We start from the raw sequence: 15,140 nt of genomic DNA, 5'->3' as shown, positions 1-15,140 counted from the left end.
ATGTCAATTATTTGAAAACTTCAGTGCAACATCCACAGCAACCTGTTTGAATTTAAAATAGTGGCATGAATGTGTCATGTTCTGTTACCATTGGTACATGACACTCTGTGAAACAGGAACCTGTAATGTGTGTAAAAGGTTATCCATCTACCTTTATAGGAACTGTCATTTTTGAAAATGACAATAATGGTTTTTTATTGCTTTATGTCAGGGAATCATGGGATGAGCTGCAGCACTTGGCCAAAACTCGTAAGGAGAATTTGCGTAAATCTGAGGAATGTTACAAGGTCTACAAAGACTTGACTGATGCTTTTGGACACATAGAGGTACTGAAACCCAAACACAACGCAGTGACCTTTTAAACCCAATAGAGCTGTTAGTGTGGTAACCTACGACTCTCTCTGTAATCCAACAGGACAGGTCCAAGTGCATTCCTGACGATATCGCCAAAGACCTGAAAGGGGTCGATTTGCAGCTAAGGAAGCATGAAGCACTGGTAAACGAGCTGGCAGGAAGTGAGCTGCAGGTAACTGAGAACATCCAAATTTTACCCCCAAGTGTACAATGAAACTCAATAACAGAAGTGATTTTGATGGCATTTGTATTTTACTCATGTGTGTTTGCTTGGTATTTGTACAGATGCAGGAGCTACTGGACACTGCGGACTCTATTTTAGACCAGTGCTCTGCAGAACTAAGAGGAAAGATAAAGGAGGAACAGCAGGAGGTGGTGGAAAGTTGGGAGAAGCTCCGCACATGCATGGAGCAGAGGGAGCAAGAGCTACGGCTTGTCAAACAGCATTACTTGTTTCTCAAGACAGTAATTGTCTCTTTTTCTCGGTTACACACACACACACACACACACACATTTTTATGTTGTACTTGGTATAAAATGGACAAAAATCATTTCAGAAATGAGAGTAAATGTGCAGGGTTTAGTGCATTTGTTTCAGTAGAATATTATTATAATAATATTCTATAATATAATATTAATAATATAATATTAATATTATAATTTTAGTAGAATCAGTTCATTCTTTATTATTATACCACAGCGCTGTTAAATTCATCTAATGTTTAGTTAAATCATTTTTAACAACATGGTTATTTAATATAGTGAATGCTTTACATGTTCTAAACCTAATCATAAATGGATTACAAAATGTGTTCTTATTTAACAAAGATGTCCATTCATTTCTAAGATCTCTATAAGTTTATTTACCGTTTATGAAAGGGGTCTCTCTTTGTAACTGTCCAGGACAGACAACTTTGCACTTTCTGGTTTCTCAGTACCAAGTCAAGCTGCGAGATGCAAAAAACAAAACAAAAACGAACAAAAAAACAAAAACCAAAACCTTATTAACTTCATGAGAGAGAGAGAGAAAAGAGAGGCTGGTGAGGGAACGACAGTTTCTAGCTGCTATAACATAAGTGGTAGGAATTGACTTGTTTCGTAGATGTTACACAACATTAACTATAACTACAAACAGTGATGTCAGTTATTAATAATTAGGAAATTGTAATCATTGGCGCATTGCTATTGCATAAGAGGAATAAAACACTTCAGGACATGATGTTATCGGAGAATAATCAACAGCCCTGAGTGCGTCACACCGTCCCGTACAGTAATTGATTCTTTTCCTGTAACTGAATGCCCTGCTGTGTTTTATTCCTTACTTATAACATAACAGTTAACAGCACATCCTGTATGCTGGTGAAAAAGTCTAGTATTGATATTAGGAAAGTGGACAGGCATTAGGGCAGGTGTAACCAGATACAAGACCTCTGTTTCTTTGCCACTTTTTGTCCTTAGGTACAGGATTATTCATTGTGGTGTGCTCACGTGCTGAGTGGCATGAAGGCAGAGGAGTCTATTCGGGATGTGGCCACATGTGACCTGCAGCTTTTCCAGCATCAGCAGCTGTGGGCTGAGATCATAGCCCATGAGGAGACATACGCTCAGGCTGTAGCTATGGGTCAACGCCTACAGGAGCAAGATATTCCCAATCCTCATGAAGTGAATATCTCTTTTTGTCATTTTCTTATATCAAGGTTATCACTGATGGTAAAATGTCTTATGAGAAAATGAACCTAACCCTAAAAAAACACAGGAAAATGGGCATTTCCACCATTTCAAGGTTAAGTAGAGTAGAGCACGCTGTAAAAATACTACCAGCTACACTGTTGGATGCCAGCAGCAGCAATTGTGATTGATGGTTGATTTTTAGGTGATTCGACTTCAATCATATCATCCCCATTAACAATTTGTAAGGCCTATTTAATCTTTTTAGATTCAAAATGTTAGCTTTTTTCTCTTTTGGCCAAAAACCAACAATGCTGTTGAGCATTTTCCACCTTAAATCAGAGTTAAATGATGTCTAATGTCTAAATTGTCTAAAGTTATTTAAGTCACATGTTTATAGATTTTCCATTTACCTTGACCTAAAGGCGAGACCTAAAGAGTCCTGGATTTCCAGGAGCTGTCAGATAATATTGGAGATTTCAAAATGCCTGCACAGGTCATTCCAGATTCATATGGTGATTGGCTTATCTCCTCTTTTATTGTGGAGAAAAGGGCTCTTTTCTGAATATTTTAAGTTATAACTCATACTACCTTACGGCGATGTTAAATTTCAGCGGTCCTATACACAAAATGCAAGGTTGTAGAGCAAACATCTCGGGATTTTGGCAGTGTAATATCGTATAGAGAAAATGAAATTGTTATATTGCACAAGCTTTATTAGAAGCTATAAACAAGCCTTCTGTTTGCCAGGTCCAAGAAAAACTGAGAGCTTTGCGGGGTGAAAGAGAGAGGCTGACAGCTAATTGGGAATCCAAGCAGAAATGGCTGGAGAACACCTATCAGGAACAAGTGTTCTACAGAGACATCGAACACATGGAGAAGCTCACCAACTCCCAAGAGGTGGGAATTCAAATACATATGATATTCACTGGGCCTTAGATTTTTTTTTAACAGTGTACTAATTTGCTTCAAAATAAACTCTCTCAAATGATGAATGGACTTGGCAGACTTTTCTGGCAAAAGTCCACATTGGTGGTGAAGACACTTTTTAAGGAAATGAACACCTGGTGGTTTCAAACACAGAATAATCCAGAAAAGTCTGGGGACATGATTTATTGCTTGAAGTCATGGTGTCATGACATTCAGCTGATACATAACAGATCTTTATTTGTTCCACAGTTTTACTGCAATTTTATCATGTGTCTTACTCGAATTTCATGATCTTTTTTTCTGCAGGTCCAGTTGAAAAATAGCGATTTGGGGTCAACAGTGGATGAGACAGAGAGGCTCATCAAACGCCATGAAGCCTTTGAAAAACTTCTTAGCACTCAGGAAGACAAAGTTGGTGCAATACTTTTTTATTCATTGACATTTATTACTATAATTCACTTAGAACTTGGTGACTAACTAATCTTGTGCATTTAATTAGTAACAACTGGCTGCTAATTACTCTCTTAATGATTGTGGAATAGGAAGGGTGCACTTTCCACCTGGTTTCTGAATGTTGGTTAACTTTTGTTGTGTAATCTGTTGTGTTTTTGTTGTTGTTGTTGTTGTTGTTGTTGTTGTTGTTGTTGTTGTTGTTTTATTGTTATTGTGAGGTTATTTGTTTCTTTATACATGTTGGTGAGGATCACACAATTGTTAATTAGGCCCTGATAAATAAAAATAGAGAATTGAAGGAGGGTACACTTTCTTTTTCCCATGACTGTATTAGATGAAGGGTGTTTTTGTTTGTGGTACAGAACTGCAAGGGTGATGTTCTCTACTGCATGCGCTGTAGTAGCATGAATTCATTACAAGGGTTGATTCAGAACCTAGGATGGGAATGATAACAATCTGAGCTGTAATATTTTGAGTTTGTCACTGCAACTACCATAACATACTTGACGATTATCAGCATTAATTAACATTAACCATTATTAATGATGTTGCCATTACGACTCAGTAGATGTTCTTTCAGGCTTAACCAATTGCAGTATGTCATAATATATCAATATAGCGAGATATTATACTTTTAGGAATAAGGATCTTCCTGTTTGCAGATGTTTGCGCTTCAGGAATCAGCGGACCGTTTGAGCAAAGGCGGGGTAATGAGAGAAAAAAGCGACTACAAAAAAACACTGAACTCTCTCAGAGCACGGAGGGAACGAATCAGAGATCTGTCCATGAAACGCAGGGAAGAACTTGAGCTCTCTATGCTTCTTTGCATCTTCACCCGGGATGCCTCTGAGGTATCGCAGTCTTCACCACAGAGCAATAGGGAGTAATGTTCTGTAATAGTTCAATTAATCTGTTATGAATTGTAATTCAGGCTGAGGAATGGGTGTCGGAGCGCATGCAGAAGATGCAGGAGGATTCCAAAATGGACCTGAGCAACCTTCAAGCCAAAATGAAGCTACTGCAGAAGCATCAGGTGTTTGAGGCAGAGATTCTGGCTCATGGAAAAATAATTGACTCTGTCCAGCAGGTGAGGCCTTTTGCATGGTGCTTCAAGATGGCTTGTATATTGTGGTATGTGATTGCATGAGAATGTGCTAATGACAGATCCCTAGCTTTTACACTATTTTCATATACTTGATTCTATCCATTCATTCAGACAGGAGAAGAGCTGGTCTCTCTTCGTCATCCAAAGTCCAAGGAGGTGAAACAAAGCGTCTCTGCTCTGATCTCGCACTGGGAGGCTCTGAAAGAAGCCATCTCCGCCCGGGGGAAAGTTCTAGAAGGCCACCGTGACTTTCTTGAGTTCCTTCAGAAAGTTGAGCAGGTAGAAGTTTGGATCAGACAGAAGGTAAGAAAAACAAGCTTTAGACTCATGGTTGAGGACCTTAAATTCCAAGGTTTCTCAGACAAAATATAAACTAATAAGACTGCTCTCTAACTTTACTTCCTCTCCAGGAGGTCATGATTAATGTTGGGGATCTTGGGGAGGATTATGAACATTGCCAACAACTACTGAAGAAACTAAGTGAGTTCAGAAGCTCCAGCCCTGGGGTAAGTCACAGGATGTAACGTTTCGCATTTAAAAAATATGAGAAATTAGATGCTCCATTATTATGATATGATATGATATGATATGATATGATATGATATGATATTATATTATATTATATTATATTATATTATATTATATTATATTATATTATATTAGTGCTGGTATTAGGAGAAGGGGAGGGAGTAACCAAAACACAGTGCAACATTTTTTTTTTATCCAGAGACGTAAATTATTATTATTATTATTATTATTAGTAGTAGTAGTAGTAGTAGTAGTAGCAGTAGTAGTAGTGGCAGTAAAATTTAAGATTTATTCATCACATTTGTAGCAGGTACAAAAGTGCAGTGAAATGAGATGCAGCTATTCCAAAGAGTGTAGGAGTAAGGGAGAGTACAGACAAAACAAGAGCACAGGAGCTGAAGGGAGTTTGTGGTCAGGAGATTAGGGTTCTGATGGTTTGGGGAAAGAAGCTCCTCCTTAGTCTCTCAGCCCTGGCCATGTGATTGTGGAGACTCTTTCCAGACCGCAGTGATCAGTACAGTCTGTTGTCTGATGTAAACGTTCCTCAGCTGATATAAACGTTGAAGGCACTGTCTCACCTTCCGTAATGTAGTTGAAGCGTGCAAAGTCCCTGACTGGTCCTCGCTGAGTTACTGCTCATTCTCTCCACCGGGGTCTGCAAGCAGTTTCTAGGTTTTGTTGATGTTTTGGAACAGGTTGCTGGCCAGGCACCATCGTGAAGCTGTCTACATTCACCACCTGCAGCTGAGCAGTTAAAAAGTCCAGAAGACAGCGGCAGAGTAATGAGTACAGGCCCAGCACCCTGAGCATACCAAACAGCCTGAGGGGGACTATAGTGTTAAAGGCTGAACTAATCAGTGAACAGAAGTCTCACATAGTTCCCCTTGCCCATGTCCAGATGAGATAGGGTGGTGTGTGGGACATGGGAGATGCCATTGTCTGTGGATCTATTTAATCTGTAAATGAACTGGAGTGGGCCTATCGTGCTGAACAGAGATGTGCAGATGAGGTCTTTCATAAATATCTCAAAGCACTTCATCACTACAGAGGTCAGGGCCACTGTACAGTAATCAACCGAGGTGCTAATATTAGTAGTGCTAGCATCAAAATAGTCCCTGCCACACACACTCGCCTGGTGTTAGTTGTAGCAGTAGTAGTAATAGGAGGAGCTCTTGAGCGTTGTAATTGGTCATTTGGAAGTGTCTCTATGGGCTTCTAATTGACATTTTTCCATGTTTGTTGTGCTGAAGCTAATAAAACGGTTCATTATAAAGTTAATCCCTCTTTGCCAGGATGTGACTGTTGATGATGCTCACATTAAGACCATCAACAACCTGGCAGCTCGACTTGAGAGACAGAATTGTGATGAGATGGTCACTGTGAAGAAGCGTAGACAGCAACTTAATGAGAGGTCAGTTAGTATGCATTTTCATAATATTAACTAGCTCCCTCTAACTTCCATTCAACATTAGAAGCTTTTACAAGTCCAAGCAAATATTCATTAGCATACCCACATTTGTGCTGTGCTCACTGCTCCTGCACATGACAGATGGAGTAATTTCCACGGAAACCTGAGCAGCTATAAGAGGAAGTTAAAAGAAGCATTGGAGGTCCACTCGCTGATCCGTGATCTTGAGGAGGTCAGAGACAGGGCAAGTGAAAAGGTAAGGTTTTCATTACCATGATTTTGTCAATTATCTTTGGACCATATTACAGTGCCACTGACATTTCTGTCATAGTGTCGAACAAAGCAAAGTCTGTATTTATAGAATGCACTTCTACTCTCCTGCACACCTCTTATTTGCCATCCTTCACCATATTCAATTCCATATACCATATTCCATATATTAACATATTCACCAATGACATGAGGTTAAACATTTATTTAAAAATATATATATATTTTAATGACAATCCTGTCAACAATGATGAAACTTGAGAAGTATTGCAAACAGGACACTCACCCCCCCCCCCCCCCCCCCCCCGGGATATCGTAGTGATTCCTGTGCATGCAATTTTCAAAACGTCAGTGAACAAAATACCTTTTCTAACCAACTACAACTTGCCATGGAATACATAAAGCTGATAAGACACATTCACCTGTCAAACACCATCCTTCGTCTTGTACAAAACAAATCCTAGCATTTATGTTCCTTTCTGTGGGCCTGCAGATGCTGTTACTGCAAGGTCAGGGCTATGGAGAGGATGTAGAGAGTGTGGAGAACCTTATACGTAGGCATGAAGAGATGGAACGGGAGGTTCGAGTTATCCAAGACAGAAGCACTGTGAGTATTCCTTAGAGCTTTAGTACACGCAAGATGATCGATGTCTTATCAATCATATTGCTCTGTTTTACAAGACATGAAGACACTCTGTCTTATTATTATACTTGCATTGCACCCCAGTTATTCATTTCACCAAGAATATGTTTCTTGGTCTTTTTAAAAAAAAATAAAAAATTTTTTAAATCAGCTCCTGGAAAAAGAGACCAAAGGTCAATTAAGGACTCATCGTGACCTTTCTGACAAGCTAAGTAAGAAGCAGCAAGAAATAAACAGCACTCTGATGAAACTGGACAAGGAAATGAAACTAAGGTGAGCTGAGACATTATACCATTTAGGACAGAGCTTTAGTGTAACAAACTGCATTGGGTTCATTTTAATGTCATTACAGGAAAGAACGTTTACAGGAGGCACACCAGCTCCAGCTGTTTAAAGCTAACCAGCGTCTGTTGCTGGACTGGACACTGAAGCAGACTGTGGAAATGGGAAAGAAGGGCTTGCCAAAGAGTAAAGCTGAAGCAGAAAGTCTTATAGTGGAGCACCAGGATTGGAAAGTAAAGGCTCCCAAACTTAATTATACACTGACTGATGAGGAATATATTTATAAGTTTAAAAAAAAATTTGTTTTGAACACAACAATGATCTATTACATACATTGATAGACATGGTAGAAAGTGATAAGCAGAAATCCTACAAACTGAAAGCAGATTTTTATTCATATGAAAAATTGCTTTTATGACTGAAGGCAGAGATAGATGCACGTGGTGACCGCATTGATTCAGTGAAGAATTTTGGACAGAACCTAGTGACGTCTGGCCATAGTGAAATCGCAGAGATCAAAAAAGCCCTAAGCAAACTCCAAGATGCTAAAGTAAAGCTCATTCAAGCATGGGAAGAAAGGAAGACAACATTGGACCAAGCTCTGGAGCTTCAGGTATTATAAACAATGCATTGCAGTACATTTGCTAATGCCATATGCTTCTACCTGAAAAGTAATCAACATGATATGTTGATTGATTGGGTGTAGGTATTCCTTGATAATTTGGAGCAAAGTGAGAGCTTGTTGAGCAACATAGAAGCTTTTCTGGCCAATGAAGATGTTGGGGTAAGTGACCTATTAGTGTGATTTAAAAAAATATTATAGCGCTTATACTTTTCAAATTGTATTTGAAAAGCAAAATTTGCGAATTTGCAACTAGTCCGATGTGAACATTGAAACTAATTGAAGACACTACTTTCTAGGATTCAGAAAACTATTCATTGTTAGTTTGTATACACTCGTCTTTGTAGAGCTCCTTGTCAGAAGTGGAGGCTCTGCAGAGGAAGCATGCTTTGTTTGAGAACTCTCTAGAAGCTCAGCTACAACAGGTTGAAGAGGTGGAGAGATATGCTCAACAGCTGACACAGAGAAAACATTATGACTCAGACAACATCACAAAGAAGAGCAAAGCAATTCAGCTGAGGTGAGCTGTAACCCTTTTTTCTATATAAAAACACTTCTAAATTAATGGTTCAGTATGGTCATAAGGTTTTTTTGTTGTTTTTTTTCCAGAAAAGAGAGATTGTTGGAGATGAGTAAAGCCCGGCAAAAGGATTTGGAGGAATCAGTCCAGCTACAAAAATTTTTAGAAGATAGTTATGAGGTATGCCAATGCAAAAAAGAAACAAGTGTTTTCTCTGCTTGAAGCCATCATAATTACTTTGCTTTTCCGTATTTCTGTATTTAATGCATAATTATTATCTAATAAATTTTCGCTTGAAATCCTTTGAAGTCCTTCTTATTCTTATTAATGTGCATATATCCTAACTCTTCTTCTATCATTAAGGTGTGCTCATGGTTGAACGAGAAGAAATCAGTGGCCCAGGATGAGAGCTGGAGAGAGCCCATTAATTTGCAGGCCAAGATACTGAAACACCAGAGCTTTGAGGCTGAGATCCTCGCCAACCGCAACTGTATAGAAGCCCTAACGAAGGTAAAAGCAAATCAGAACATTAGTTGTTTTTTTTTTTAAACTTAAAATTATAAAGCAAACTGCAGAATACTAAAACACCCTCAGAATCAGTATCATGAATATCAAGAATATCATGGAGATTATATTTAAATTCCAGGAAGGTGAGAAGATGCTAGCTGCTGGTCATCCAGCCATGGACAAAATAAAACCCAGAATAACTGATCTCAGTGAAGGCTGGGAGCAGCTCTTAATCAACAGCAAGGAGAAGAAATCACGTTTACAGGAAGCATATCAGGTATATAACAAGAATTGCATAGATTAGTTTACATTGTGGTAGCCTGTGTCCTTATCAGGAAAAAAGATGCATGGCTGCAGCATTTCAACTATCTGCTACTCAAAAGGAATTATGTACTACAAATATGAATTGAATATTATTTCCTCACATAAATGAATTCTTAAGAGCATCATACAGGGAGTAATGGGGCTGTCTAAAATTCAAATTGGGTATATAAGTGCTGCATGTGCCAAATAAATGAAGGTTAGTCATATAAGCCTGAATATTACTACAAAATATTTCTTGTTCTTTGTTTTATTATAAAGGGATACTTAAGGTTCGAGGCCCATCATTATTCTAAAATGTAATGCTATACATACAATATATGGCGAAAAGTTTGTGGATACCAGACCATGACAGCCATATGTGCCTTTTGAACCCCCCATTCCGATAGATTTTGGAACATGGCTGTGGCAGCCACCAGAGCAGTAGTGGTCAGGCACTGATGTAGGATGAGTAGGCCTGGGGCACAGTCAGTGTTCCAGTTCATCCCAAAGGTGCTCAGTGGGGTTGAGGTCAGGGCTCTGTGCAGGCAACTAGAGTGTTCATGGACTTCACTTTGTACACAGGAGCACTGTCATGCAGTGGAACATGATTGTGCTAAGACTCTGCGTCCAGTGAAGGGAAATTTTAACTATTCCAACTTTGTGGCAATAGTTTCCCTAGGGGATTGCACACATATGGTTTGAAGGTCATGTGTCCACATTCTTTTGGACATATAGTGTACGTAACATACAGTGTATCACTATCACTTCTCTGCCTCATTCCTTATCCTGCAGGCACTGCAGTTCCTACGCTCCTTGGATGATGTTGAAGAACGGCTAGATTCAGTTGAAGCTGAGCTGAGTCAGAAAGACTGTGGGGAGGACCTGGCCTCAGTCAGCAGACTACTAAAGGATCTACAAGGCTTGGAGGACGTGGTGGATGGACATCGGGAAAAAGTCCAGAATCTGGTGGACACAGCCAAAAATCTCAGCTATCAAGGCAATTTTCAGGCTAGGGAGATTCAGCAACAAGTTTGGCATATGGCCAACAGGTACCTTATGGTTAGGTCTGCTGATAGTGAAAATTGAAATATAAAGAACAACACAGAAATATAAATTGCTTGCTTCTACCTTTTTTCCTCAGGTATAATGCTCTGGCTGAGCCACTCCAGTCTCGTAGAGATACTCTGGAATCATGGCAGATACTGTTCCAGTTCTACCGGGACATCGAAGATGAAATGGTATGGATTCAGGACAAGTTACAGGCAACAGCTTCAAAGGACTACGGTACTTCGCTCGAAAGCACACAAGCAGTGGTCAAAAAGTACCAGGTCAGTGTTTAACTGTGTTACAGCTCACAGTTATTGTGGTAAAAGTTTTAGATATATTCAACATATATGATACTCAAATTTTCATCACAAGAAATTCATTATTAATAGATCCCTTAGACATACTTTCATCTGGAAAGGAAAGTACACCCTTCTTCACTTCTGTGTTTTTATTGATCAGGGCCTAAATAACAATTTTGTGGTTCTCACCAACATCTGTAAACAAACCGATAACCTCAGGTGACCACAAAAAAAACACAGATTTCTATATGTAGTCATCTTTTTCCAAAATGTAAACCAACGTTCAGAAACCTGATGGGAAAAAAGAAGTACACCCTTCCTACTTCCACAATCATGACACAAGTAATTAGCAGCCAGGTGTTACTAATGAAATGCACAAGATTAGTTATATATCAAGAAGTGTGACTACTGCTATAAAAAACAGAACTTTTGGCAGTTTGGTGTTCTGGAGCATTCCAGGTGTGTGTCTATTGGATTGAAAATTGGACTGTATTGAAAATATTTCGAAACTGATCCAATCTAATAACATTCCAAAATATCAGACAAGTATTGGTGCAGATATTGATTCTCAGAGAAGTACACTGTCCTCCACTAATATTGGCACCCTTGGTATATATGAGCAAATAAGGTTGTGAAAAATTGTCTTTATTGTTTAACTTTTTGACCTTTTGTTAAAAAAATCACAAAAATAATCTGCTCTCATGGATGTCAGACAATTGCAAACAAAACACAGGTTTATCAAAAAAATATCTTTATTAAATATAGGTGTGCAACAATTATTGGCACCCTTTTATTCAATACTTTGTGCTACCTCCCTTTGCCAATATAACAGCTCTGAATCTTCTCCTATAACGCCTGATGAGGTTGGAGAATAAATGGCAAGGGATCTGAGACCATTCCTTCATACACAATCTCTCCAGCGCCTTCAAATTTTGAGGTCCATGCTGGTGGACTCTCCTCTTCAGTTCACCCCACATGTTTTCTAGGGGTTTCAAGTCAGGGAACTGGGATGGCTATGGCAGGTCCTTGATTTTGTGGTCAGTAAACCATTTTTGCGTTGAGTTTGATGTATGTTTTGGATCATTGTCCTGCTGGAAGATCCAACCACGGCCCATTTTTTAGCTTTCTGGCAGAGGCATTCAGGTTTCATTTAATATCTGTTGATATTTGATAGTCCATGATGCCACGTATCCTAACAAAATGTCCAGGTCCTCTGGCAGAAAAACAGCCCCAAAACATTGAAGAGTCCCCACCATATTTAACCATGGGCATGAGGTACTTTTCCATATGGCTACCTCTCTGTGTGTGCCAAAACCACCTCTGGTGTTTATTGCCAAAAATATTTTGGTTTTATCTGACCATAGAACCCGATCTCATTTGAAGTTCCAGTAGTGTCTGGCAAACTGAAGACGCTTGAGTTTGTTTTTGGATGAGAGTAGAAGCTTTTTTCTTGAAACCCTTCCAAACAGCTTGTGGTGATGAATAAAAACACTTCTTAATTATTGCCCTGATAGTGGAAATTGACATTTTCAATGCTTGTGCTATTTTCTTATAGCCACTTCCCATTTTGTGAACTTTAACAATCTTTTGCCGCACATCACAGCTATATTCCTTGGTCTAACCCATTCTTATGAATAACTAAGGGAATTTGGCCTGTGTGTTACCTCATATTTATACCCCTGTGAAACAGGAAGTCATGGTTGAACAGTTTCCTATTCCTAGTCACCCAGGTGTACTAAAATTTTTTTTAAATATCAATGAAAATATACTTCAAATATATTTTTCTCATATGCATTCATAGGGGTGCCAATAAAAATAGGTGCAACACACCTTTTTTTTAACAAAGATATTTTTTGATAAACCTTTGTTGTGTTTGCAGTTGTTTGATATCCATAAGAGCAGAATATTTTTGTGAATTATTTTTTAACAAAAACAATAAAGACAATTTTTCACAACCTTCTTTGCTCATATTTACCAAGGGTGTCAATTTTAGCAGAGGGCACTGTATATCCCTAATAATATAAAAGTGCAATTAATGAAAACTAATTCACATAATGTTTAAAATGCTCTAAAAATATCTTGTATAAACTTGCATCAGTGCATATGGCTGTCTTCAGTGTGCCTGTTTCAAACAGAAGACACTGTGATATAAAACACACGTGTATTTACTAGTGTGGAATGCTGTACTTTTCAGATGATGATGCAGGAAATTGCAGGTCGTACCCCTCTGGTGCAGGCAGTACTTGAGGCAGGACAGAACTTGGTAAGAGGGAAGCACTTTGCCTCACAAGAGATCGGTGCAAGAGTGGCTGAACTAAAGGAGCTCTTTGACAATTTGACGAAAGAATCTGAGAATAAAGGCCGCTTGCTGAAAGAAGCCCTGAAAATCCAGACCTTCCTCTCAGAGGTGTGAGATCAATTTGTCCAGTTTTTATTAGTAAGATTTACTCAGACTCTGGCATCCATAATGTATTTGTTTGGATATAACTATTCGTTTAAAGAAGAACTAACAAAAGGACCTAGCATAATAATAGGAAAGAAAGAATATATGATTTCATTTGCAACATGATAATCCATAATACTATAATAATTAGTGATGAATAATGACCATTTCACCAATGCCACTTTGCATTGCCAAGTCTTAAAATGTAATGGTGGGTTGCTAAGTTGAACAATTACAAAATCATTGCTAGGGAATTCCTTTAGATATGAATAGACTTTTTTAAAAGGTTTATGTAAGGTTGTCTTAGACACCTTATGTTTTTCTACAGGTCTCTGAGATTGAGCTGTGGATGGAGGAGTTGAAGCCAGTGCTAGAGTCCAGAGACTATGGGAAAAGTGAGGAGTCCACAGAGGCACTCCTCAGGAAGTTAGATGCAGTGGACCTGGAGTTAGTCAACCACCATGACAAAGTCAAGTCCCTGCAGGAGACTGGAGCTGAAATGGAGAAATGTGGCCACCCCAACAGGTACAGACATTAAAGCAAGTTTAGAGCAGTCTTAATACATCTCGGTGTGCAGGTATGCATCAATTAGGTTAAACTGATTGCCATGTTATTTTCAAGATTTATCAACAAACACCACAGCACTGAACATACAGTGAGGGAAATAACTATTGAATGCTTAAAAAAAAAAAATCAGTAAATATAGTTCCAGTGAGGCTATTCACCAGATTTTGGTATTAACTCAAGATATCCACACATATAAAGAAATCCAAACATTAAAGTCCATAAATAAATGTATGTGTAATAAAGCAGAATGACAAAGAAAAAAATTATTGAAGATGCGAACTGAAATTTATTTAATACTTAGTGGAGAAGCCTTTGTATGTAATGACAGCATCAAGACACTTCCTGTATGAAGACATTAATGGGCCGCAGTATCCAGGTGTGATTTTGGCCCATTCTTCTAATCATATTGTCTTTATAACTTGTTCAATTGGATTCAAGTCAGGTGATCGACTGGGTCATTCTAACACCTTGATTTTTTTCCCTCTGAAACCAATTGAGAGTTTCCTTTGCTTTATGATTTGGATCATTGTCCTGCTGGAAGGTCCACCCATGTCTCATCTTAATCATCCTGCTGGATGGCAGCAGATTCTTCTCTAGAATCTTCCAGTAAAGGGCTTCCTTCATCATTCCTTCAATTATATGAAGTCTGCCGATTACCATGCGATGAAAAACAGCCCCACACCATGATGCTTCCACCTAAAAACTTCTCCAAACATGTTGTGTAGTATGACAGCCAGAAAGTAAAATTTTGCTCTCGTCTGATGAGACTACACTCTCCCGGTATTGTATAGGCTTGTACAAATGCATTGTAGCAAACTTTAAACGAGCGTCGACATGTCTTTTCTTTATTAAAAGGGCCGGCTGTGGTTCAGATGGTAGAGCGGGTTGTCCACTAATCGTAGGGTTGGTGGTTTGATTCCCGGCCCACATGACTCCACATGCCGAAGTGTCCTTGGGCAAGACACTGAACCCCAAGTTGCTCCTGATGGCAAGTTAGCGCCTTGGATGGCAGCTCTGTGATGATGGCATCTGCTGCATCCAAGTGTTTCTGGAGCTCTTTCTGGGTGGTCCTTGGCTCTTGGGCTACTCTTCTGACTATTCATCTGACTCCCTGGTCAGAAATCTTGTGAGGAGTTCCTGTGCATGGCCGGTTGATGACGGAGTGATGTTGCTTCCACTTGCGGATAATGG

General features: G+C 39.0%; 1 protein-coding gene across 2 annotated transcripts in view; it reads left to right on the top strand.

Moving 5' to 3' along the window:
- sptbn5 (spectrin, beta, non-erythrocytic 5) overlaps window positions 1-15,140 on the top strand; it is a 54,231-nt gene that overhangs the window by 23,896 nt on the left and 15,195 nt on the right. For both annotated transcript variants that reach the window (XM_017476891.3, XM_053682471.1), the window contains exons 32-56: window positions 212-326; window positions 416-526; window positions 640-819; window positions 1,813-2,016; window positions 2,773-2,922; window positions 3,259-3,363; window positions 4,068-4,256; window positions 4,337-4,492; window positions 4,622-4,813; window positions 4,921-5,016; window positions 6,331-6,449; window positions 6,588-6,702; window positions 7,210-7,323; window positions 7,511-7,632; window positions 7,712-7,874; window positions 8,066-8,254; window positions 8,348-8,425; window positions 8,611-8,783; window positions 8,873-8,963; window positions 9,147-9,293; window positions 9,430-9,567; window positions 10,386-10,642; window positions 10,735-10,921; window positions 13,134-13,346; window positions 13,711-13,907. In XM_017476891.3, the coding sequence (XP_017332380.2) occupies window positions 212-326; window positions 416-526; window positions 640-819; window positions 1,813-2,016; window positions 2,773-2,922; window positions 3,259-3,363; window positions 4,068-4,256; window positions 4,337-4,492; window positions 4,622-4,813; window positions 4,921-5,016; window positions 6,331-6,449; window positions 6,588-6,702; window positions 7,210-7,323; window positions 7,511-7,632; window positions 7,712-7,874; window positions 8,066-8,254; window positions 8,348-8,425; window positions 8,611-8,783; window positions 8,873-8,963; window positions 9,147-9,293; window positions 9,430-9,567; window positions 10,386-10,642; window positions 10,735-10,921; window positions 13,134-13,346; window positions 13,711-13,907 (3,801 nt within the window). The remainder of the gene's footprint in view (window positions 1-211; window positions 327-415; window positions 527-639; window positions 820-1,812; window positions 2,017-2,772; window positions 2,923-3,258; window positions 3,364-4,067; window positions 4,257-4,336; window positions 4,493-4,621; window positions 4,814-4,920; window positions 5,017-6,330; window positions 6,450-6,587; window positions 6,703-7,209; window positions 7,324-7,510; window positions 7,633-7,711; window positions 7,875-8,065; window positions 8,255-8,347; window positions 8,426-8,610; window positions 8,784-8,872; window positions 8,964-9,146; window positions 9,294-9,429; window positions 9,568-10,385; window positions 10,643-10,734; window positions 10,922-13,133; window positions 13,347-13,710; window positions 13,908-15,140) is intronic.

This window comes from Ictalurus punctatus, chromosome 9, assembly GCF_001660625.3.
Source record: "Ictalurus punctatus breed USDA103 chromosome 9, Coco_2.0, whole genome shotgun sequence".
NCBI classification, from domain to species: Eukaryota; Metazoa; Chordata; class Actinopteri; order Siluriformes; family Ictaluridae; genus Ictalurus; species Ictalurus punctatus.
This window is presented reverse-complemented; position numbering and strand designations above follow the sequence as displayed.